The sequence below is a fragment of the Manis pentadactyla genome, chromosome 14 (assembly GCF_030020395.1).
Source record: "Manis pentadactyla isolate mManPen7 chromosome 14, mManPen7.hap1, whole genome shotgun sequence".
Lineage (NCBI taxonomy): Eukaryota > Metazoa > Chordata > Mammalia > Pholidota > Manidae > Manis > Manis pentadactyla.
The window spans coordinates 10,550,399-10,573,753 of NC_080032.1; the positions used below are offsets into that span (position 1 = coordinate 10,550,399).

Genomic DNA, 23,355 nt, shown 5'->3' on the forward strand with positions numbered 1-23,355 from the left:
ATGACCACAATGGCCTTAAACAACAAATCAATAACAATAAAATATCTAGAAGATCGCAAATTGTTCCAGTAGTATGCCTTAAGATAACCCATGGGTCAAGGAAGAAATCAAGGGAAACTAGAAAATATCAAACTGCATGATAATGAAAACACATCAAATTAAATTTGTGGAAAGCAGCTAAAGCAACACTTGTAGGGAAATTAATAGCTCTAAATGGCTGTTTGAGGGAAAAACAGAGATGCCTAAAATTAATGACTCAAGAGTCTAAGTTTAAAAGCTTGAAAATCAAAAAATAAAGTAAATCCAAAGCAAACAGAAGGGAGAAAATATTAAAGATAAGAGTAAAAGTCAGTGAAATAAAACAGACAAATCAAAGAGAAAATTAACAAAGCCAAAAATTTTTTCTTGGAAAGGATTAATAAAACTGGAAAGCACAAGGTACCACTTGACCTTTTTTATTACTTTCAGTTTTTCATGTTGACTGTGCAGGGACTGGCTTGCATGGGTTCCACGTTCACGTGGGTTACAGGGGGAGGCAGAGGAGAGGGCACACAACAGCTCTGCGGCTCTTCTGTTCCAGATGGGCACCCGTGTGCTCCTCAGCGCTGGCCCTCCTGCTCACTGCTGGATCCTGCGGACACTCTGCACCTGGAAGGTCTGGGCATGAGAGCCCCACTCCCGGAAATGCTTGTAGTCCCCCGAGTGGTGGTCACACTCCAGCACATACTGAAAACCTCGGTATCCAGGGAACTGGCAGCAAACCCAGCTGTGGGAGGGAAGAGTTGGACTGGTACATAGAGAGGCCCCGGCAAGGCGATCAAGACAGGGACAGAGGCACCTGTGCTGCAGACGCATCCCACCCATCCTGGCCCTCTTTCAGTGCCCACAATGTGCCCTGTGCCCAGTGCTGCACCACTGGGCCTCTGATCATGCTGTTCCCTCCACCAGAAACACCATTCCAGCCATTCTTTGCCTGACCAAGTTGTATTGATCTTTCAGATGCCAGTTTGATTATCTTCATCAAGGCAGTCCGACTTGTTCTCCCAATCAGCCCACAGTCCCTTACTGTCCCTTTGTGGTTGTCACATAATTAGATAATTATCAGATTATTTGTAAAATGTCCACCTCCTGCATCAGCAGGTAAGCTCCTGGGTGTAGGGGGGGTGTGTGCCTGATTCATTGTTACCTCCTGTGCCTAGCACGATGCGTGGCACAGAGGGGTTCAGTGAATATTTGATGGAAAGAAGGGAGGGAGGGAGGGAGGGAAGGAGGTGGAAGTCCTGTTCTTCCCTCTCCTGCCCCCTCCAGAGGCCCTAACAAGGAAAGGGCTATTGTTCTTTTAACTGACCCTTCCGTTTTTCAACACCGGACAAGAATTGGTGTCTCATTTTCTGAGTTTCCACTTCCCTTTCCGTAAGAGGAAAGTAGACTCAAGAATCAGAAGCGGTCCATCCTACTCCGAAGCAACAGGATTCTCCGGTGGTTCCTGAGAAAACTAAAAACTAAAGCAAAAAGCACAAAAGCCTACCTCCCACATCCTTCCCTGCCTCCCAGGAGCCAAAAGCACCTCTAAAGGCGGCTCTGACATCCTCATTAAGCAGAGGCCTGACACTTCAGCCTCCCCTGCCACTCGCTGGGTGAGAAGGACAGGACGGGAGGATCAGTGGGTCTTGGCCTTGAAGCCGGGTTCAGTTACCCATCTGCTTGCACTTGGAGCAAGTCGGTCAAGCCACATGTGTTTCTTTATGGGCATCCCGTCTCTCCTTTTCTGGTGGCAGATCCTGTCGCCCCTCCCCATCCCAAGCACTGTGGGAAAATGTTCATGGCAGCAATGCGCACGCACGCGGGACCTAGCCAATCAGAGCACTCTATGCCTGTGGCCGGCTGATTGGCTCAGAGTCGAGCACATGACCCATGACAGCCTTTCCTAGAACTTTCGGTGGAATCACTGAAGAAGAGACATTCTCTTTCTCTGTTGCTGGCTGCAATATAAGGATGAAGCTGCCATCTTGCCTTCACATGGGAAGAGGATGCCTGAGAATATAGCCACAGGGTGAGCAAGATGCGGAGAATGATCCCTTCTGTAGCTCCTGGATCCAGCTGTGCCTGAAGCTAGTGACAGGGACCAATAAATTCCTTTGAGCTTAATATCAGTTTGGGTGTTCACCACTTGCAGTCCCACAAATCCTGCCTGATACCTCTCTGTGCCTCGGTGTCCTCCTCTGGAGTGTGGGCATCAGAACCCCAAAGTCCCCAGCACACAGTTTTTATGGGAGGTGTCCCTATGCCTCCCAGCATCCTCTTTTTCCCTGTCAAGCAGAACCTCGGGACCACTTACGCCCCTGAGTAGACATGGAAGGAGCCCACTTCATTGCCATCCCAGCCCATGGCCTGGAGGGAGGGATAGTCATCGCTCAGCTCTCCTTTCCTGCCCAGGAAGTTCTCTTGCTCGTAGATGGTGAGCCTGCAGTCGCGGTGGTTCTGCAGGCACAGAAAACAGCGTCAGACCCCCAGGCGCCCGGCTGGAAATCCAGGAGCTGCTTCTGGCCCCCACATCCCTGCTCTTATCTCCCAAGGCAGCCTTCCTTGCAAACCGTTTGGAAGAGCAAGAAGGCAACAGGCACGTGGAGCCTTACAAGAGGTATACCATTCGCCCTTCCAGAAATTCTCCTTTCAGAAACGCCCACAGAGAAAATAATCATGAAACAAATACACTGCAAGGATGTTATCCCAGCCTTGGGAATAATAATAAAGAATAAACCTGAATGTCCCACAAGGAGATAAAGTGGTAAACTGAGGTAAGAAGAAGACTGTGGAGATATGGGTTCAAATCCTGACTCCACTTACCAGCTGGCTGAGCTGAGACAGGTCACGCGGCATTTCTGAGCCTCTGCTTTTGTATCTATAAAGTGAAACTAATCACCTCTACTTGTCAAGATGGTTTTGAGAGCTAAATGAAATCAGACGTTGTAAATTGCTTGAAATCGGATTTGACAAATGCCACATCTACTGTGGGTCCCCTCTGTTGGCCCAGTGCCAGGGCCATTTGTGGAATAAATGAACAAATGACCTTACTCGCAAAACGGAACGCTAGGAAACTGAGAAATGACACTCTCCCCGAGATTTAATCACTGAGGAGGGGGCTTGTGATATATTTGCCCAGTGAGAAAAAGTTGGTTTCCAAGCCCCTAGGTTCATTATGATTCTGTTTTTTATAATATATTATATGTGTGTGTGTAGATACATAGATGTAGACATGGATATCGGTATCAGTTGAAAATAGGTATAATTTGGGGATAACAAACCAGACCAGAGGAAATGCCCGGCACTGTTACAGTGGGTTTCTGTCTCAGAGATGCAGGTATGAGTGATTTTTATCTTTTCTGTCCACCATATCAGGTTATTTCCTGAACTTGAAAGATAAATAAATATGTGTGCCTCGTGGGATTTTAAATCAACAAAAGTTGTTTTTGCGGGGGGGAAATACACCATTCTCAGCCTCAGTTTTTTTCATCTGTAAGATGGGGATAATAAAGCCCACCTCCACCCATACTCTATAAACAGCCACTGAAAGATAAAATCAGTAACACTGAGAATGAATCGGGAACAAGAAATGGAACGTTCCTCCCCCACCTCACTCTGCCATCGCCGGCCCCCAGCCTCTCCCAGCATCTCTGAGTTATGGATGGCAGATGCAAAGGCGGCGGGAGCTCCTATCCCAGCCCAAGCTGCGGCGCGCCCAGAGGTTGTGGCAGGCTCTGCCGGGTGCTGTACATTCTTCCCCACAACGGAGGTAGTGCGGACCCATTTCAAGATGAGGAAACCGAGGCTCAGAGAGGGGAGGGACTGTGTGTCACGCAGCTTGAAGACGGGACATGAGAATCTGGACTCTGGGGCAGCCAGTTCCCAAGCCCCCACCACTGGGGCTCAGGGCTCCCTGGGGGGAGGCGGTGGCAGGACTCACAGCGCAGGCCACCGGCCGGAAGGAGGTGAGCCTCTCGGCGGGGTAGGCGGTGCTGCCGCCCCAGGCAGCCCAGCACGGGTACTCGCCCCGCTCCAGCACGTACTGTTGCCCCTGGAAACCGGCGTGCTCAAAGCCCACCCACCTGTGGACAGAGGGTAGAGAGCGCAAGAGGTTAAGAGCCACACCCCTGAGTTCTAGACCAATTGTTGTCAGGGGTGACTTTGCCCCCAAGGAGGCGTTAACCAAAGTCTGGGGGCACTTTTCATTGCCATACTGGGAGGAGGGACAAGAGGGTGTTTGCAAACTGGCGTTTAATGGGAAGAGGCCAGAATGCTGCTAATCACTCCGCAGTGCCAAGGACAGACCCCCGTAGCAGAATTATCCAGCGCAAACCTCCACCGTATAGACGGGGAGAAGCCCAGTCCAGACCCATCAGCCCACTGCCATGCTGTGCGTCTCCGAGGCGGAGGAACCTCTCCATGCACATGTCTGACAACTTCGCACGTGGCCCTCTTGGCCAAGGAGATACAGCTAGAGCACAGGACGACCTACGTGTTGGTGGGATTCCTAAGGATCCTCCAAGAACATGGGGAGATAGGCAGCCTTACGAGAACCTGCCACAAGGCCGTCTCTCCCGCCTCCCCTCTGGAGGGGGCTTCCATGAGACTGCTGCTCATCTGCCGCTGGTTCCCACGAGATATGGGACTTCCCAGCTGCATCCCTGGAGGGTATGTCAGCAGGCTGCAGCCGAAGCGTGGAGCGGCTCCCCAGCCGCAGGGTGCCCACCACTCTCGCTGTCATCTGGCCCCTTGTTGTCTTGTGGGACAAGGGACCTGGAGGCTGACACCACGCTGACCCTGCATTTGCCATGTACATATGATAAACTGTCTTACATAAGTAGTAAGTCTGAGCTTGTTGTGTCCTTCCTGGCTAAACCTGTTGACCTGCTGGACATATCCCTGGACATGTCGCAGCTCCCATCTGAACCCCAATTCCCCACCTGTACAAAGCAGAAAACCAAAACACTATAACACGAACAGATTATTTGCCCTGATGTAAAATGCATAAATACCACCCAGGATAACCTTAGGTGGCCCTCACAGGCCTCGCATGAAGTGATTCCAAATCACAGAGAACATTGTTTTCCTTTCAATGTACTTTCCAAACTTCTAGAAACTTCTCTCCAATATGCCAGCTACTGGCCATGTGCAGCAAATCGAAGTTAAATCCATTTTAATTAAATAAAATTTAAAACTCAGTTCTTTAGTCACACTAGCTACGTTTCAAGTCCTCAGTGGTCACATTGGCCTGTGGTTCCAAATCAGGCAGTGCAGATATAGAACATTTCCATCATTGCAGGAAGTCCTACTAAAAGATGCTGATCTGGAAGTCTCAGTATGGTATTAGCTTGTCCTTAACACCTCTCTACATCTCATTGATCTCTCTCTCTCTTTTTTTTTAAGAGAACTTATACTCTGAGCCTCGGTCAGGCAACAACGTTCGACTAAAGATTAAAAGCATTACTTTTAATTATATTTATTTTTATAGTTATCATCTACTTTTGGTAAGTGATGCTGGTTTTCAATTTATGCCTGTGAGACACATTTCAGACCCAACACTTGATTCTAAAGCTCTTCCCCTGCAAGGCTGCCTCATCCAGTGAACAGGATCCATGTGAACGATGACCCCTGCATTTGGGCAGTGCACAACCTGCTTAGCTGTGCCCTGCTGTCCTGCACACTCCCCCAGCACTTCAGACCCAATGAAGGCACACAGGTACACTTAGAGCCTGGGAAGAAATGGCCTAGAATATCTAAAGTCCCAGCACCCCTTTCTATGTCCCTTCCTGTCTCATGCACCCCCACTCTTGACTCCAATCCCCTGGACTCACGCGCCGCTCAACACTTTCAGAGATCGCACAGTCTCAAAGCCAAGTTCCAGCACACTGGGGCACTCGGTGGTGAACTCATGCCGCCGGCCCTGGAAGCCCTCCTCGTCCCAGACCACAATCTATGACAGAGAGAAAAAGTGAAAAGCCACGTCAGAGTCCTGTGGGGGGTGAGAGGTTAGGGACTGACCTCAGGTCTCAGGGTAGGGTGGGGCCGTTAAAGCAGGAATTGCAAACCTAGATGCCTCCAGGGGACCAGGCAGCCACGGAGAGTGCGGACTGAGGCCACTGGAAAGCGCAGCCCCCTCATAAACGGGTGACCTCTGCTCAGCGCCACCTGTGGTTGCCACGTGGGAATGCAAGCCCAGGTTTCCAATGTCTTAAGACAATCCCTGTATCTTCATTTTTCTGTAGACTCTACAGGTTTTAAGAGTCTGATGACAAATTTTTAAGAAATTTTTAACACTGAGGTCAAAGAAATCATGCCCAAGTACTATGTGCAATCACTAGTTTGCCACCTCTGCCAGAGAGTCTGTTGGTTAATTTGGGGACCAGAAGACTCAAGTTCAAATCCAGCCCCCTGTGTATGACCTTGGGCAAGTCCCCTCCCCCTTCTGAGCCTCGATTACATCTCCTGTGAAATGGGCCCTCATAACATCCCCAGGGGGTGAAGTGAGGATTCAGTGGCGGTGGGAATGGGGGATGGTCCTCCAGGTCTGGCTTTAAGCCCTACTCCCCCACTTTTCCAATACCATGCCCCCCGCCATGCCTCTTCCTACCTTCCAGTGTCCTGCTGACTTGGTGCACTGCAGGGTCATTTTGCCTGCTTCCTACACAAGAGAAAAGCATGAGAACCTTCTGCCCGGATTCGCTGCTCTCCTCCCTGGTGCTAAAGTCTAGTTTGGGCGGGAGAGGGATCCAGATGTGACTGGGCTAGGGACAAAGTGACTTTGAACTGAAGCTCTCCTTCCCTTTCTATCTGTGACCAAATGCCATCTCCCTTATTTCCATCTTGACACCGTCTCAAAACTTACCCATTCTGGGACCCACTGCCACTGAGCCCTGCTCTGTATTGTTTTATCTGCTCGTCATAGAAAAATTTCTGTGGCTGCTTATGGGATGCACCACCCTGTCACTTAGAGCCTTCCCACCCTTAGAGCCTGGGAAGACATGGCCTGGAATATCTGAAGTCCCAGCACCCCTTTCTAGGTCTCTTCCTGTCAAGTGCCAAGGTGCTCAGCTTAAAAGAGCCTCCTCAAGACAGCACCTCGTCCAAAGAGGTGACTCTAAGGGTAGATATTGAAGCAAGAGGACTATAGGAACAATTTGGTGTTTAAATGGAAGTCACAGGTACTGGTCTTGATGTCTGGGGCCTGGCCTTGGTTAGGATGAGGATAACCCGGTGACATCCCCAGGACTGGGGTCCTGGACTCCCACCTCCCAGGATACTCACTTAGGACCTTGTCCACCCCTCCTCCAAGGCTGGTACTTACCAAGACAGACCCAGAGAAAATGCCAGAACCTACTGGGACCAGCTGCGATCAGGCTCTTATAGGCAGGGAGGGGAAAGGGCCCCTGGGAGGCGAAGTCTGGACTCAGCAAATGAGCAGCTGAAACAAAAGCCAGCCCTGGCTGAAGCCCCAACCCAGAGGTGTCAGCAGCATCGGCTTCAGCTGAGAGGGAAGGGGGCAGGCCGCCTCCCTCAGGGGTCAGCCAGGAAGAAGGCGGAGGGGAGGGTCTACCTTCATCAGCTCCCTGGGACTCCTGATGGAGCAGACAAATGGGCACTGGACAAGGAGTCCAAAAACTTCATCCTCCCCCAGGTTATTTCTCCTCAGTTTCTGCCTATAAAAATGAGACAAGAATAAACTACATCACAAGGTTCTTGTGAGGTTATGTAAAACGCCCGGCAAAGAGTAAACATTCAACAAATACCTATACATTTCCCCCACCATGCCCCCACGCTCCTTTCTCTTTCAGTGGGGGCAGTCAGGGTAGGCTTCATGTTGGAGGTGGCATATTAACTAGACTCCAAAGGGCAATGAGGATTTGTATGCAGTGAGATGGAAGGAATGCTTTTTTAAAGTCAAAGTGTGGAGGCAGGAACTTGGGGCACATACATGAGAGACAGCTGGTGGCCCAGTTAGGCTGGAGTTCAGGGGCCCTGAAGGAGGGAGCCAGGCCAGGCCAGGGCTCACAAAGCCCAGATAGGAGTCCCAGTGGTTCTGTGGGCAGAACAAAGGAGCTGGCAGGTGTGAATGTGCTTTACAAATTGTAGCGCACCTGCCAAATATCCACAGTTTCTACAGTTCACTTTGGGAGCCCTGTCCCCACATTTCCACTCTCCGACCTGACCTAAGAGGAGCCCTCACATTGTAGGAAGAGGATGCCTGACACCAGATCTCTCTGGGTGAAGTCCAGCCCGGCCTGTTGACACCTGGGTGTCCTGGAGACGTCTTATCCTGGCCCACAGCCTGTAAAATGGCAACATCCCCCCTGGGAGGGTTAAGTGAATCTCAGTCAAATATGTAACTTTGGTGAAGGGCTGTTATGAGAATTGAAGGCTAAGGATGCAGCCTCTGCAGCCAGGCAGCCCAGGTCGGCAAACCCCCTCTCGCGGGCTGGGTAACCTGGAGGGTGTTACTGCATCTCTCTGCGCCTCAATTTCCTCCTGGGTAAAATGGGTATAACAAGGTAAACTGGGCTTCATCTAAGAGATAGGGCATTTTGAGTGTAACTGTGAATCACCCATGAGCAGTACATGCCGCTCTGGAATGGCTCCAGAACATGAAAAGCATTATGTGTCCCCATCACCACTGCCATCCTCATTGCTAATAATACAAATGATTGCTATTGAGATATCTGCACCCCCATGTTTATTGCAGCATTATTCACAATAGTCAAGATGCAGAAATAACCGAAGCATCCATCAGTGAATGAATGGATAAAGAAGATGTGGTATACATACCACGGAATGTGATTCAGCCATGAAAAAGCAGGAAATCCCGCAATTTGTGACAACACAAATGGACCTTCAGGGCATTATGCTAAATGAAGTCAGTCAAACAAAGACAAATACTGTCTATCAGTTGTATACGGGATTTACAAAAGACAAATGCACAGAGACAGAGAGGAAAGTGGTGGTTGCCGGGGGGTGGGAGGTGGGGGAAAGAGGGAGATGTTGCTCAAAGCAATCAAACTTGCAGTTATAAGATTAGCGGGTTTGGGGATCTGATATACAGCATGGTGATTACAGCTAACAGTACTGTATCAGATACTTGAATGTTGCTGAGAGTAGGCCTTAAATGTTCGCACCGCACACAAAGAAATGGTAACTGTGTGATGGAATGGAGGTGCTTCTCAGTTTGCAATTTATAAATGTGTGGCGTCAACACGTCGTGCACCTCACCCTTACACAAAGTTAAGTGTCAATTATATGGCAATAAAGCTGGCAACAATGATTACTATTAAATAATTGCTCATATAAGAGCAGGAGGGCATCACTTTGAAGAGCCTGGGTTGAAGAGTTTAAAAAGATGTGTCTCCCAATCCCACTTTATAGATGAGGACATGGGCTGAGAGAGGAGAAAGGGAGTGGCCCCAGTTTCCTCATCTGCAAATAGGTTTAATCTAAGAGGCACGTCCCCTCCCCCACAGGAGCCAAATCAGTAGAAGGCTCAGAGCGGAGCCCCCCCAGCGTGGGGCCATCCTCCACCTCTGCCCCCACGCTTTGGCAGGCAGCCCACTGCTGCAGGGGACAGGGACCTGCCCCAGACAGCCTGGCTTCGAAGCCCAGGTCTGTGGGTGGTCCCCGCCGCAGGCATCTTGGCCCTGGTTCCTGAGGTTCCTGTCCCGCGGTTCCTGCCCCCTCCGGGCCTCGGCTCAGGATGAAAGGCGAAAGGGGAGGCTGGGAAGTGAGGGGGTGCTGGGTGGGGGCAGAAGGGCAGAAGGCAGACCTGGCCCCAGGCCATGTGATCTGAAGGCAAAGCCAGGCTTCCTGGGGAGTTGGGGTCCTTGGACCCCGAAGTAGAGGCAGGAACTGTGCAGAACCCCCACCCTATCACCTGGAGCTAGGAAGTGGGACTGCTGACTGACCTGACTCAGGGGTTCCCCCGGGGTCCCCCAGAGCTGGCCCTGCTGTGACTTCACACTGTACGACACTCGTGTCACATGTTCCCCCTGGGCCTTAGTTTCTCCCTTTGTGAAATGAGGATGTTGGACAATATGACTTCTAGCATCTGTCCCGTCACTCTGCATCTTTATTACTTTATTTTCATTTCTGTTTCCCTTTGTTTTTCTCTCTCTGTCCCTTTCTCCCTCACTGCCAGTTGCCCTCTCTATTTCTGTCTCTGTTGTCTCTCCTTTTCTGTTGCTCGCCACTTCTCCTGATCAGTGTCCCTGTTTCCCTCTGCCCATCCTGGTTCTCTGTCCCCCCCTGCACCCCAGCTTCCATTATGAACCATCAGCATGACCACTTAGTCCTCCCAAATTGACTAAGGGTCCACCCTGTCCAGGCCCCACACTCGGTGCTGGGACTCATCAGAATGTGGTGGAGTTTCAGGGCTTCTGCAAGGAGACCCAGATGGGCAGTCTTGTTCCTGGCCACCAACTCTTGTCTCTGGGGTCAGAAAATGGAGGGGAGGATCTACAGACAGATCAGGAAAGAGGAGAGGGGGAATCTGGGCCCAAGGTGGGCAGAGGAACAAGACCCAGGCCTTGAATGTTCAATGCCCCTGAGCACAGCCCTGTCCAACCTCCATTTTTACCCCTAAACTAGAAGCAGAAATTCAGGCCAGGGTCAGGTTCAGGCAGCATGAGAATGAAGCGTACAGGCCCTGAGCCAGCCTATGTGGGCCAGTTCTTGGCTCCAGCCCTAGCTTAGGTCATTTGTGAAATGGGTATTGAAAGAACCAAATGAGGGGGGTTGTCCTGGGGCTTGACCATGATGGCGTGGGTAACCCGTTTGGTGCTGACTTAGCACCAGTAAGCACTCAGTGAGTAGGCTGTTGACATGGAACCCACATCTGCTTTCACAAAGCATTTTCCCATCCCCTATGCTTATTGTCACCTTCTTTCCTTGCAGCATCCAGTGGGGACACTAGCACCACTTACAACTGCAGCTACAGAGGTTCCAAGGGGTAAAATCCAGCCCAAAGTCAGAGCACCTTGTAACACAGCCAGGATTCAAACTCAGCTCTCCAACCTTCTGGAGCTCCCCTTTTCCCTGGCATCTGTCCCATCACTCTGCATCTTTATTGCTTCATTTTAGCTTCTGTTTCCCTTTTTCCCTGGATTGGCAGCCAGCAGGGACCCCGTAAGGCCCACCCCAGCTAGGGTTTCAGGGTAGGGCCCAGACAGAAGTCAAGGTGAAATACTTGCTGGCCCGGGTTTCTGCTGTGCGTGCTGGACTCACAACAGAAAGTACTGTTCTCCACAGTAACCCAGGCCAGGTTGGGGCCTCGGGGGCCCACTCCCTGCTCAGGACCTGCTGAGCCAGCTCCCCCTTTGTGCCACCAATCATACGGCCTGGTGGCTGCCAGACTATAAAATGGGGGGTCGGCCCCAGTCACCCACCGCACCAGCCTGCCTGTCCTCTAGCAGAAAGTAGCAGGTCCCCAGGTAAGTGGGGACCCACCATGCTTCTAAGAGAAGGGGGGATTTCTTCCAAAGGGGGGTAAAAGGGAATAGGGGAGGGAAGGCAGAGAAAGCAGTAACAAAAGAGAGAGAGAGAGACAATAAAAATAAGCAGAAAAAGGCAGACAGGAAGACAGGTAGGGAGGAAAAGAGATAGAAGGAAACAGAAATAAACAGAGACTGGCAGAGAGAGGGAGGGTGCGAGGTAGAGAGAAAGAGCTGGAGAATGAAAATACCAAAATTTCCAGGAAGGAATGAGCCCACCCACCAGCCCAGGGTGTTGTTGATTCACGGACTGATGTGGGGGTTTAAGCAAGGGCCTGGGAGTCGCAGATGGGGTCCAGATGTCTGGCCTGCCCACAGTGGGCAGAGCACACCAGTGATAACCGCCTTCCTCAGGGAGGTGGGGGATGGGATCTGCCTGCCCCAGCCAGCTCCGTACAGATAGTGGTCAGGAATCGGCTGGATCAGAGTCTTAATCTGTAATGTCCGGGGATCCCTGAATCCCTGGAAATTGCCTCCAAAATGCAGCGGCCATTTTTTTCCCCGGGGACAAGGACAAGGGTTTCTTCAAACACTCAAAACGCATTCACAGCCCTGAAGCAACGAGGAACCCTGGGAACGGACCAAAGCCCTCTCCACCCAGTGTCTACACAGGCACGGTCCTCATGCACTAAACCCATCCTCCCAGGTGCCCCTTTATGCCCCAGGAGCATGTCTGCACCCACACACCCGTTCCCAGACAATACCAGAGACAGCCGTTCCACTGGGAAAGGAGACAGGAACCCACACTCATTCATTGTCTGAACAGATGTTAATGGAGAATCTCCTATGGGCCAGGTGCTGGGCCAAGTGCTGGGCATGAAGAACTGAATAAATCAGAGTAAGCAAACAGCAGAACATTTAATAACCCAGTTGCTGGGGCCAGCTGCTTGACCTGAAACTGGAGAGCTACCCCTTCACAGCTCTGCGGATCTGGGCAGGCCACCTCTCCTCTCTGAGCCGCAGATTGTTCAGAGGAGATATGGTAGTGTGCGGTTCTGATGAGGGACAGATAACTTCATTGATGTGTGCCACAGAGACTAGCATACCTTAAGTGTGACTCCCGAATGTGACTTTTTATTGACCTGGTGAGGCTAATTGAAAAGTGCAAACACAAAGGAGCATGGTAAGAGGTGTAAAAAGCACTAGGGGCAAAAGGAAGGCCGCAGCTGGGGATCGGGGTGCGGGTAGTAAGGAAAGCTGGCCGCAGGAAGGACCAGCATGGCCAAAGGCATGGAGGGAGGTGCCTCCCCAGGCAGGAAGGTCTTGACTGGGGAGAGAGGTTGGGACAGAACACTTCGAGATTTATGTTTTAGAATGAGAAAGGGGAGAAATTAGTTCAAAGGAGTCTGAAAACACAGGGCGGGCGGCGTATGACACTGGGGAGGCAGCTTGGGGGTGCCATCCCTGAATGAACCCAGGCCAAAGCTTTCTTGACAGGCCTTTGCAGGTGGGAACAATGTCGCAGGCTGCCAAGGCCTCCGCTGAAGCTGCCGTGAACCCAGGGCCTGAAGGGAAGGGGAAGGGGGCCCCTCCCGCAGCACCTGCCCCGGGCCCCACCCTGGCCCCAGCGTCTGCGCCTGTGCCCACCACCAAAGTGGGCGACCTGCCTCCCGGGAGCTACAAGGTAACTAAACGGCCTGAGGGTGGGAAGGAGTGTCTGGCTTCACCCCTGAGCTTTCTCCCGCCCCCCAACCCTTTGCCCTCCTCCCCCTCCTGCCCAGCAGATCTGGGGAGCACACGCTCTGAGCTTGTCAACAGCAAAAGACAGAAGGAGAAAGAAAAAAACTGGGCTGGCTTAGAATCAGGAACCACCTGTTCTCTAGGGTAGCAGGATGGCCTCAGACCCTCCTGAAAATTGTTAGAAGCAGTCAGACCAAAGGGCCGCCTATGGAGAGGACATCCAGTCCCCTGGGGTTGGGTTTGGCTTGGTTTCAACCTCTGGTGCACAGAGCTGGATCATTTCATAACCCTTGGTTCAGGACATGCTCTCGAGTGGTCCATGAATGGCCAGCTCGTACTGTGTAGCCACTTGTTTAATCATTCATTTTTATTTAATTTTGAATAATGCAACAAGCACCTGCAAACCACACCCATATTAAAAGCCAGGACTTAAAGGAAATCCTCTAATTCTAAACTGTCTCTGCTGAGCCCACTGCCTGCCTCTCCTGTTCAAGGCAACGGCCATCCTCACCCCTGTCCGTCATTGGCTTGCTTGCTTTTATATGCCTTTTGCATGCATTGTTCTTTTAAAGCATATATTTGTATGTTATGTGTTTTTAACTTACTGAAATATTCTGTATGTATCCTCCTGCATTTTTCTCTTCTCTTTTCACTTACTCTAAGATCCCTCCTAGTCTCCCACATCATTGCACGTGGCTGTGGGGCATTCCTAAGTCAGAGTGTGACCGTCATTCCTGACGTGGTTGCTAGCTTTGCTTGGGTGAACAGCATGGCTGGGATGTTCTTACCCATGTCTCCTGAGGCCCATGTGCCAGCTTCTCTTGGACAGACAACTGTAGGAATAGGTGTTCTAGGTAAAGGGTATGTGAACCTCCTCCTTTTATAGCTGGGGAAACTGAGGCTCAGGGAAAGAAGACACTTGCTTTGGTTCAGGTGAATAGAAAGGTTTTTCCAACTTGGAACAACAAATGGAGGTTAGTGATGGGCTTCCCTTCTGTGGTTGGTGGACTGGCAGGTGTTTCCTGAGTATCAGCTCCTTGGCAGGTGCTGGGGCTGGAGATACAGAAATGTTTCAACTTCACACCCTAACTTGGAGGAACCCTTTATCTCTGGAGGGTTTGAGGGAAGGGGAAGATGGGTGTGTAGAGAGAGACAGAGAAGCAAAGCTGCTAATGGGGTGAGCACAGTGCGGGGCACTCAACCTAGCCCCTATGAGGAGAGGGCAATCAGGGAAGGCTTCCTGGAGGAGGTGTTGTCTGCACCTAGAACATGACAGGGATCATGAGCTCCAAGATGGGGAGGTGTGACAGAGAGGGCATTTCAGGCAGAAAGGCCTGGAAGGAAGATCTGTCAGTTCCTAATGATGGTGTAGATATTAAGTTCAGACATGGAGGGAAGGCAAGATAGGATCTTTGCCAGACCTTGGCTCATGGCACGCTCTCATGTGATCTGTCCAGGCCTGCTTTTTATTTGTATAGGTATTTAATGTTAATGAAGGTTTGACCTGTAGACTCTCCAGTTTGGAGGGACTCCTCCACCTCACTCTGCCCCCTCGGCGCGGGGCCATCTCTCCTGCAGCTGGTGGTGTTCGAGCAGGAGAACTTCCAGGGACGTCGGGTGGAATTCTCCGGGGAGTGCTTGAACCTGGGAGAGCGGGGCTTCGCTCGAGTGCGCAGCCTCATGGTCACCGCAGGACCGTGAGTGTCGGGTGGACGAGGGGCGCTCCCACGGCTGCGGGGAGGTAACAACAGCACGAGGGTGGCTGCCGCGTCTTGGGTGCCTGCTTTGGGCCTGCCGCTGCGCTAGCAGTGACGCACCATCTCAGTCCTCGTTTCTTACTCCAGGAGGAGGTATTGTCTCCTCCCATTTTACAGATAAGGAAACTGAGACTCAAGAGAGGTGATTTGTTTAGCAAAAAGTCCCGCTGACCGTAAGTCATAGTTCTGGGTCCCAGAGAAATGCTGTTTCTCTACAGAAGGAGCCCTGCCCACCACTGACGGCGAGAGGAGACCGTAGGGCCACGTGTCCACTAGCAGTACCCTCTCCTGGCATCAAGCAGCCTTAAGAGTGATAATAAGCATCTGTTGAGCATCCCCAGGTGCCAGGCACTGACTGGGGGCTAAATGATTACTGTATGAGAAAGGGGATTCTTATTCCCTTTTGACAGATGGGGAAACTGAGGCCCCCAAGAGGTTAAGTCCCCTGGTCAAAACCACTTAGCAGTAAGTGGTAGAGCCTAGATTCAACTCAGGTGATTGGTTTCATCCATGGAGTTTTTATCACCCACTCCATGGCCTTCCCAACTCTGGGGTTCTCTGGGCCTTATGACCCCCATATAGAGCAGGAATAATTGTCCCTTGGACATAGTGGCTGTACCAGCTCCAGCACCTGTGGCACAAGATAACACCCACATGGCCCCTTTGCCCCTTACCTCCCCAGCTCAAAAATCCCCAAGGAATATGGTCAGCCTGTGTGCCCAGCATCTGGGACTCCTTGCAGTACGAAGAGCAGAGCTGGGCTCTGAAGTCAGACAGGCCTGGGTTGGAGTCCCAGCTCCCCTGTTCACCTTGCTTGGTCTCCAAGCCTCAGTTTCCTCATCTATGAAATGGGAAGAATAATGGTCCCCACCACCCTTCACTGGGTTATTCTAAGGCCTGAAGAAGATAGTGCAGCATGGACCTGGCACTTTGTGGGTGCTCAAACAGAGCAGGTGATTATTATCTACCTTCCCATTGCCCTGTGAGCTTAGCCAAGTCACCCTGGTCCCTGGTTGGTGGGGTTTGGTAGAGGGGCATTTTTACCTCCTGCACTCACCCCCACCCCCGTGGGGTCAACAAGGCCCCACCCTCAGATCCAAAGCCCAGCTGGGAAGGGAAGCTTCCGGATGTGGCTGGTTTGGGTTTTCAGGCTTTTTTTGGTGACAGTGACTCAAAACCAGAGTACTTCTTATCAAACAAGATGCAGCTGGTCTTTGGTGTATGATCCGGGGCTGGGCTCAGGAACAGAGAAAAGGGGCTGTGGTCCAGGGCCCTAGGTCTGTGTCAGGATGGGAGGGATGTAGGAAAACTAGCAGTGGGAAAGGATGGAGAGGATGAGGTGGGCAGGGGAAGGGGTCAGCACAGGGGCAGGAAGGCAGGGCAGGCCTGCCTGAAACCTGGAAGGCTGCACCCTGACACCAGCACCACCATCGCGTGACCTTAGTGACCTAACCTCTCTGAGCCTCAGTTTCCACATCTGTGAATTCAGATTCTGTGCCCTACCACTGCCCTTGTTCTAAGTCTCAAATGGGTCGTGGGAGATAAGGAAAGACACTATAATAAATATTTAAAATCCCTCACTCATGTAGCAGGTCTTCACTGGCCATTATGACTCCTGAAGTAGACAGGAGGATTGGGGGTGGGGGTGCGGGGGTGCTGGAGGTGAGCAGGGTGGCAAGCCCACCTCAGTGTCTGCCTTTCCATAAGCTCAGATCTGCTGCAGCTTCTCTCCCTCTTTAATCATAAAATGTAGTATTTATTGTGCTTCTTTCTCTGATCTCTTAAGAGTCTGTGATCTTAACTCCTACAAGGCACCAACTTCCAAGCCTCCCTTCCCATCCTCCCATCTATCCTTCCATCCATTTATCATCCATCTACTTACCCATTCAGCTATCCCTCTATCTGTTAATCAGTCCATCCATTCTTCATCCAGCTACCCATTCATTCTCCATTCATTTATTCTTCCATCTGCTAAACCCTCCCTCCCACCATCCATCCATCAATATATCCACCCACAGATCCATCCAACCACCCAGCCATCCGTGTATTCATCTACCCTTCCACTTACCCATCCATTCATCTAACCATGCATTCCACCATCCTTCCATCCATCCATCCATCCATCCATCCTTTCCTCACCTAGTCCAAATCAGGCAGATGCAGCTCTATCCTGAGAGGATAACTCCCTGTCACTTCTGTCACTCCAGTGAGGGTTGCCTCATTGCTCAGGCAAGGACCTGGGCTTCTGGGACTCATTCTGTTTCAGTCCATAATGGTGGCCCATGCACACCTCCACCCACCATGTCCTTCTGGGTAGAGGAAGGAACCAGCAGCCCCCAGAGAAATGTTACTGTCAATGTCCTCTCTTGGATACACATAGTCCCCTTCCCCTCTTGAATTCACATAACTCCTGAATACACATTGACTAAAATTCGAGGAGTCCCTTAGTCCCAGCCCCCTCATCTGTGAAATGGAGATCATCCTACCTCCCCCAGAATCCCTGGTCCCACTAACACAAGCCCGCTTCCCATCCTTAACCACGCTGTGCTGGAGACGCCAGGAAAAGCTCTCATTTGACTTCAAACATATAATCAGTCCTTGCAGAGGGATGAATAGTTGCATGTGCACTGACATTTCATCCTCTTGGGCATCTGAGAGGGAGATACTACCAGCATTTCCCTCCCACTCTCCCCGTGCCAGTTACTGAGGGTCTTCCATATACCAGGCCAGTCTTTACCTAATACATGGGCCAATCATCTGTACATATTTTTCCCTGACATCTATACCTCTAGGACTATTGTTCTTTTCATTTTAAATGACTGTTTCTAATGCAAACAAATATAGTTGAAAAGAACCTTTCCATCACTTTTAAAAACGGAAAGCTACTATCACTTGCTATAAGTAAAAGCTATCCACAAAAATGAATACAATTAACACAAAGAGATGCTGTTATATTGTTGCCTACTCAAGGTTCTGGGCTGGTGGTCTGTTCTCCCTCTGTTACAGAAAGAGATATTGGTAAGTGTTAAAGGCACATTAGCATCCAACAGAGACCTCCTAGCTATAATCAGCTTTCAAAGAAAATGTCTTCTTTTATCTTACTTTACCCTAGATTCTTGTAATGCTTAAATTATGTGTGAATCCTATATCTGGGGAAACAGTTTGCTCCCATAACTACACATTGTCTCATTTAATCCTTCACCGACTCCAAGAAAATAGGCATATTAGAAGAGGAAACCAAGGCTCAGAGAGGTGAAGCCACTTCTCCATGGTCACACAGCCACTAAGTGGCATAGTCTAGGATCCTTCTGCTAATGGTTTCTCTTCTTTCTGCCTTTGCTCTTCCTGGCCCTCCTGATCCCTCTCACGTTCAGCTGGGTCGCCTTTGAGCAGTCCAACTTCCGGGGGGAGATGTTTGTCTTGGAGAAGGGTGAGTACCCGCGCTGGGACACATGGTCAAGCAGCTACCGCAGTGACCGGCTCATGTCCTTCCGGCCTATCAAGATGGTGAGTGGCTCCTCAGCCAGGCCTGGGGGATCAGTGGAGGGGTCAGGGCAGGCAAGGGAATGGGAGTGAGTGAGGGAAAAAAGGAGGGAATGGTAGCAGGAAGGCATGGCGGCCTCTGGGCTGTACAAGGCAGTGGGGCTCTTGTGCTGATCAGTTCATAAGGGGTCCTGACACACTCCAGTGGTAACCAACTTTGACCTTCCATGGTGGGAATTTTCACCAAGAATTTTCATGAATGTCCATTTGAGGCTATTGAACGTTTTAGGCATCATCAAACTTATCTTACTGGATTATCCAACCAGGTAATTCCCAACAGTTTTGCTCAGAATTTGAAATTATACCATAGCCTTTATAATGGACCCTTTGTAAGAATCCATAGATTTCTCTCTCAAACAATGGTCCTTATAAGGTCATCTATCTCAGAGTGTGTTTGGAAGGGTGATCAGCCACAGCATTTTTTTTAGTAGCTTCTAGAGCTTTGCTGCCCGATGAGGTAGGCAGTAGCCGTATGTGACTGTGGAACACGGGAATCTTGATGAGCCTGCTTGGAAAGATGCTGTAAGTGTAATATACACACCAGGTGTTGAATACATCATAACAAAGAGAAATAAGAATGTAAAATATCCATTAATTGTTGCTATATTGGTCACATATTGAAATCGTAATGTGTTGGACATGTTTGTTAAATAAAATATATTATTAGAAAAAAACTCCCAGTGCCCTAGCTTTTGCACATCCCCTAAGTAGTCTCTGTGTAGTCAGGGCTGTGAGCCACCAATCTAATTCCTCTTCTGTATCCCTGCCACCATCCTGGTGGGGGCCCCCGACGTCTCTTCCCTGGGCGGCTCCCATTCCCTCCCCACTGGGTTCCCTGTCTCCTTTCCGGCCCTCTATCCTGGGAAGTTAGAGGGATCTTGAACCTGACCAGCTCCCACTTACTGTCACACGTTCAACCGCTTTCTGCCAGGCCCTGTTGCAGGCTCTGAGGGAACAACTCCGCATGGGACAGGCAAGCCCCCTGCCCTTAGGGGAGGCAGCTACTGAGAATCTAATCACAGAAATCAATCTATGATCACACATGGCCGTGGTATGTGCTGCTCAGGGACCATGCAGTGTGTCAAGGGAGACCAGGGCTGGGATGTTAGGGGTTAGGAGTGGTCAAGGGGAGGTCAGGGAAGCCAGCTCCCAAAGGAGGGGAACCGAGTCAGCTATGAAGCCTCTCGGGCTCCTCCAGCACCAAGTGAGTGACATTCCTGAAGCAGGGATGAGCTCGATGCAACCAAGGAACTAAAAAATAGTCGGTGTGGCTGTGACCGGGAGAGTAGAGGGGAGAAGGTGCAAGACAGGATGGGAAGAGTGAAATGCTTCTCTGAAAAGTTCTGCCCCTCACTGGCTGTGTGACATTGATCAAGAATTTTGACTTCTCTGAGCCTCTGCATCCCTGACTATAACGATAAGAATAATGGATAGATTTTTTGGTAGCACTTGGCATAGGCCAGGCATCATGCCAAGTGCTCAGTGTGGATTCACTCATAGAAGCCTCTGAACAACTCCACGAAGGAGAGGCTGTCGTCCCCTTCTCACAGCTGAGGAGGGCCCTTCAAAGCTTGACAGCAGTCCCAGGAGAGCCCCATGGTGTCCTGAACAGGCTCGGTCTCTCTCCACTCTCAGGAGGCCCCGTTAAATGACTTCTCTTCGTCCTGTTCAGACTTCACACTCCTGACCCAGCTTTCTCCTTCCCCAGGATTCCCAGGTGCACAAGATCTGCCTGTTTGAAGGTGCCAACTTCAAGGGCAACACCATGGAGATCCAGGAGGAGGATGTGCCCAGTCTCTGGGCCTATGGCTTCTGTGACCGTGTGGGCAGCGTGAGGGTCTCCAGTGGAACGTAAGCATCTCTCCTGCCAGGCCCTCAGTCCCTCCTGCAAGCGCAGACAGACTCAGAGGCTGTGCCCCTTACAAGACAGGATATCAGGCATGCAGGGAAGGCCGCAGCCCCTCCCAAACTCTCCCAGTGCTGGAGCCTGGGATCCCACCGACACGGCCTTTATTCCTTTGAGGAGAGGAGTCATACTTTGATGAATCACATGTCAGTGTAAACAAACCTGACAGTTGGTTGTAAAAAGCAGGAAGAGGGAGAGAATAGTGCCTCTAAACCCCAGATTGGGTTGAAGAAATAATTCAGTAAGGATGGCAGAGTTGAACACGTGTGGGTGAGTCTGCATGGGTCTAGGAAAGGAGAATATTTAGGTGAATTCAGAGCCTCTGGGGAAATGAGCGGAATAGCTCCAAAGAGGTGACACTGTGAATTGGGGGGGCCTCAACTCCCTGATCTAAAAGGGCCCTTTTGCTCTGAACTCTCAGGATTTGAGGCTTTCAAAACAGAGCCCTGTAACCCCAGTCTGTGAGAGTACAGGGAGGGATCAGATGCCCAAGGGAGGTCATTTTATCCACCCCCTTCCTCCAGACAGCCATGCCATACACCCCTGGTCTCCTCTAGATGAACGTAAGGCTCCTGTGTCTCACCCACGCTCTTGCTGGGCTCCTGTAACACCCTCAGGGCCCTGGTATTTTACTTGCTCGTCTCCTCATCCCTGAAACTCATGTCCCTGCATTCAATCCATCTGACATTTACTAAGCATTGCCTGTGAGCCAGGCAGCTAGACACACCGGGAAGGTAGAGATGAATAAGGCTCAATTCCCACCTTCAGGAGGCTTACTAGCCTAGCATGGAGACCCAAGCGTACTGTGAGATGATGTCCGACCATTTACTAGTTATGAGGTGGTACACACAGGAGGTCAGAGGAGGAAGGAAACTTCCTGGGACGTGGGTATATGTGCAGGAGTGGACGGCAGGTCAGAGGTTTATCTGAGGAGCCTAGAACTTAAACTAGACTTTGAAAGATGGGCAGGGGGTGCGAAAGAGACCTGGGAAGACCTTCCCAGAAGAGGCAGAGACAGAAGTTACAAATGAATCCTTGATAATAATTTCTAATGAGTGCTTACATCGTCCCAAGTACTGTACTAACTACTTTCAACTAATAGTTACCAAATCTTTAGAACAGGTAAGGTAGGTGTGCTTTCATCCCTGTTTCACAGCCAGCAAATTGGAGTTCTGATAAGTCACCTACCTAGATTCTCACAGCTAGTAAATGGCAGAGCTGGGATTTGAACTCAGGTATGTCTTATGTTAGAACGCATGTTCCCAACCACTACATGCAAATTCGCTTACACACAAAGGAAACCATATTTTGAAACAAGACTCCCCTTCCTGTCTGCACCATTGCTGACCAGCCCCCAAGGCGAATCCTCCTTCCTTCCCTTTGATCCTGTAGTCTGAGCTCCCTTTTGCTAAGATCAGTGGGAAGCGTGTTAATCTCCCTGCCAGACACCCACACAACATGCTTAGTAAGCACTTTAGGTTGATTTTCCCCTTGTCCCCTTAATAAACCAGACACTGTGACCATCTCATCTCCACTTTCTAGAAGATTCTAGGATGTAGAGGTCTGTTAGAGAGATGAAGTCACTGGCCAAAACCAGTAGGAAGTCCCAGAAAGGGGCAAAGCCAGGACACAGGAGCTCCAGGGGCCCGATACCCTAGCCACTGCAGGTGAGGGACGGCGGGCAGACTGCCCGGATCGAGGGGGCTGGCTGTCTCCACACCGACCTTCTTGCTTCCCTCGCAGCTGGGTCGGCTATCAGTATCCCGGCTACCGAGGGTACCAGTACCTCCTGGAGCCTGGCGACTTCCGGCACTGGAACGAGTGGGGGGCCTTCCAGCCGCAGATGCAGGCCGTGCGCCGCCTGCGTGACAGGCAGTGGCACCCAGAGGGCTGCTTCCCCATCCTGGCTGCTGAGCCCCCCAAGTGAGTCCACTCCCCGCTCTTCTTCCTTGCCCCTTCCTCAGTCTCAATCCCCCTGTCTTCTCCATGCAAATAAAAGTTTCTCAAGCCAAAGTGTCTCCTAGGTCTGTGAACAGACGTGTGCAAGGTCCCCTTTTGTAGCCAGCATGTAACGTCCTCAGTCTGAATAATTATAATAGTAAAAACAGCAAGCCCTGAGAAGTTCTTCACACATATTCATTTAGCACATCTTCTGGGCTACTCTAGGAGGCTGGTATTATAGTTACTCCTATTTAACAGAGGGAGGAAATGAAGGCTCAGAGAGGGAAAGTGACTTGCCGAGGTCACACAGCAAGTTGAGATTTGAACCTGGGCAGTCTGGCTCCAGAACCTGCCTTCTTAAACAAATCTGTGTGTTCAAACTCTCCTCCTTCATGCTCCACTCTCATGATTTTTTGCCCTCTCTGCCTACCACCTGTTTTGTTATTGACTTAATATTGTTATTTAAACAGACTTACTATTTTGTGCTCAAATGCACTGATTTGTAAATAAAACTTGATAACACTACAGGAAGCAGAAAATCAGTATCATCTGCCATAGATACACAAAAATCACATAAATACATACAATTTAAAGATGGCCAAGTGTGGAATTCTCATCAGACACCATTGCCCGTTGATGTCTCTAAGCATGCAACCCGCTTGCTTTTTGACAAAATGATTAGCAAGTGTTATTGAGAAGTAGGAAAGACATGCCTGCACCCAACTAAGATTTTTGTCCCTGATTTAATCAAATAAGATTGAAAAGAGCATTCTTATCTTGTATCTGAAAAGAGCATTATTATTTAATCCTGGGTCCAAATTCCACCTGGAATCATCTCTCCTACTGCAAATGGTACACGCTCTGCTCTTCGGAAATCTGCTCCCAGTATTGACTCCCATATCAACAGTTACACGGCCTGATGTTATTAACCTTTAATCCGTGCAGGAAGGCTGGGGAGGTGTTGCCATGGATATCTTCCTGGAGGAGAGGATATATG

At 50.4% G+C, this 23,355-nt stretch overlaps 2 protein-coding genes across 2 annotated transcripts; one reads left to right on the forward strand and one right to left on the reverse strand.

The window, feature by feature from the left end:
* Positions 1–439: 439 nt before the first annotated feature.
* CRYBA4 (crystallin beta A4) lies at positions 440–7,397 on the reverse strand. Its single transcript, XM_036908945.2, has 6 exons — positions 7,346–7,397; positions 6,632–6,682; positions 5,856–5,974; positions 3,965–4,106; positions 2,339–2,481; positions 440–766 (listed from the first exon to the last, which is right to left on the reverse strand). Exons 2-6 carry the CDS (start codon positions 6,668–6,670, stop codon positions 619–621), a joined length of 591 nt encoding a protein of 196 aa, XP_036764840.2. The 5' UTR covers positions 6,671–6,682; positions 7,346–7,397; the 3' UTR covers positions 440–618.
* Positions 7,398–11,336: 3,939 nt separating this feature from the next.
* CRYBB1 (crystallin beta B1) lies at positions 11,337–22,430 on the forward strand. Its single transcript, XM_036908943.2, has 6 exons — positions 11,337–11,471; positions 12,969–13,155; positions 14,790–14,908; positions 18,343–18,475; positions 20,220–20,362; positions 22,161–22,430. The coding sequence occupies exons 2-6, from the start codon at positions 12,988–12,990 to the stop codon at positions 22,342–22,344; spliced, it is 747 nt and encodes a 248-aa protein (XP_036764838.2). The 5' UTR covers positions 11,337–11,471; positions 12,969–12,987; the 3' UTR covers positions 22,345–22,430.
* Positions 22,431–23,355: the final 925 nt, after the last annotated feature.

What these genes read in the sequence shown, in the direction of transcription:
- CRYBA4 (XM_036908945.2), bottom strand. Translation starts at nt 6,670, where the DNA reads ATGACCCTGCAGTGCACCAAGTCAGCAGGACACTGGAAG. An exon ending in AGTCAGCAGGACACTGGAAG is followed by an intron (nt 5,975 to 6,631) that starts GTAGGAAGAGGC and finishes TCTCTGTCATAG; the next exon opens with ATTGTGGTCTGGGACGAGGA. An exon ending in TCCGGCCGGTGGCCTGCGCT is followed by an intron (nt 2,482 to 3,964) that starts GTGAGTCCTGCC and finishes CTGTGCCTGCAG; the next exon opens with AACCACCGCGACTGCAGGCT.
- CRYBB1 (XM_036908943.2), top strand. Translation starts at nt 12,988, where the DNA reads ATGTCGCAGGCTGCCAAGGCCTCCGCTGAAGCTGCCGTGAACCCAGGG. An exon ending in TGCCTCCCGGGAGCTACAAG is followed by an intron (nt 13,156 to 14,789) that starts GTAACTAAACGG and finishes TCTCTCCTGCAG; the next exon opens with CTGGTGGTGTTCGAGCAGGA. An exon ending in CCTTCCGGCCTATCAAGATG is followed by an intron (nt 18,476 to 20,219) that starts GTGAGTGGCTCC and finishes CTCCTTCCCCAG; the next exon opens with GATTCCCAGGTGCACAAGAT.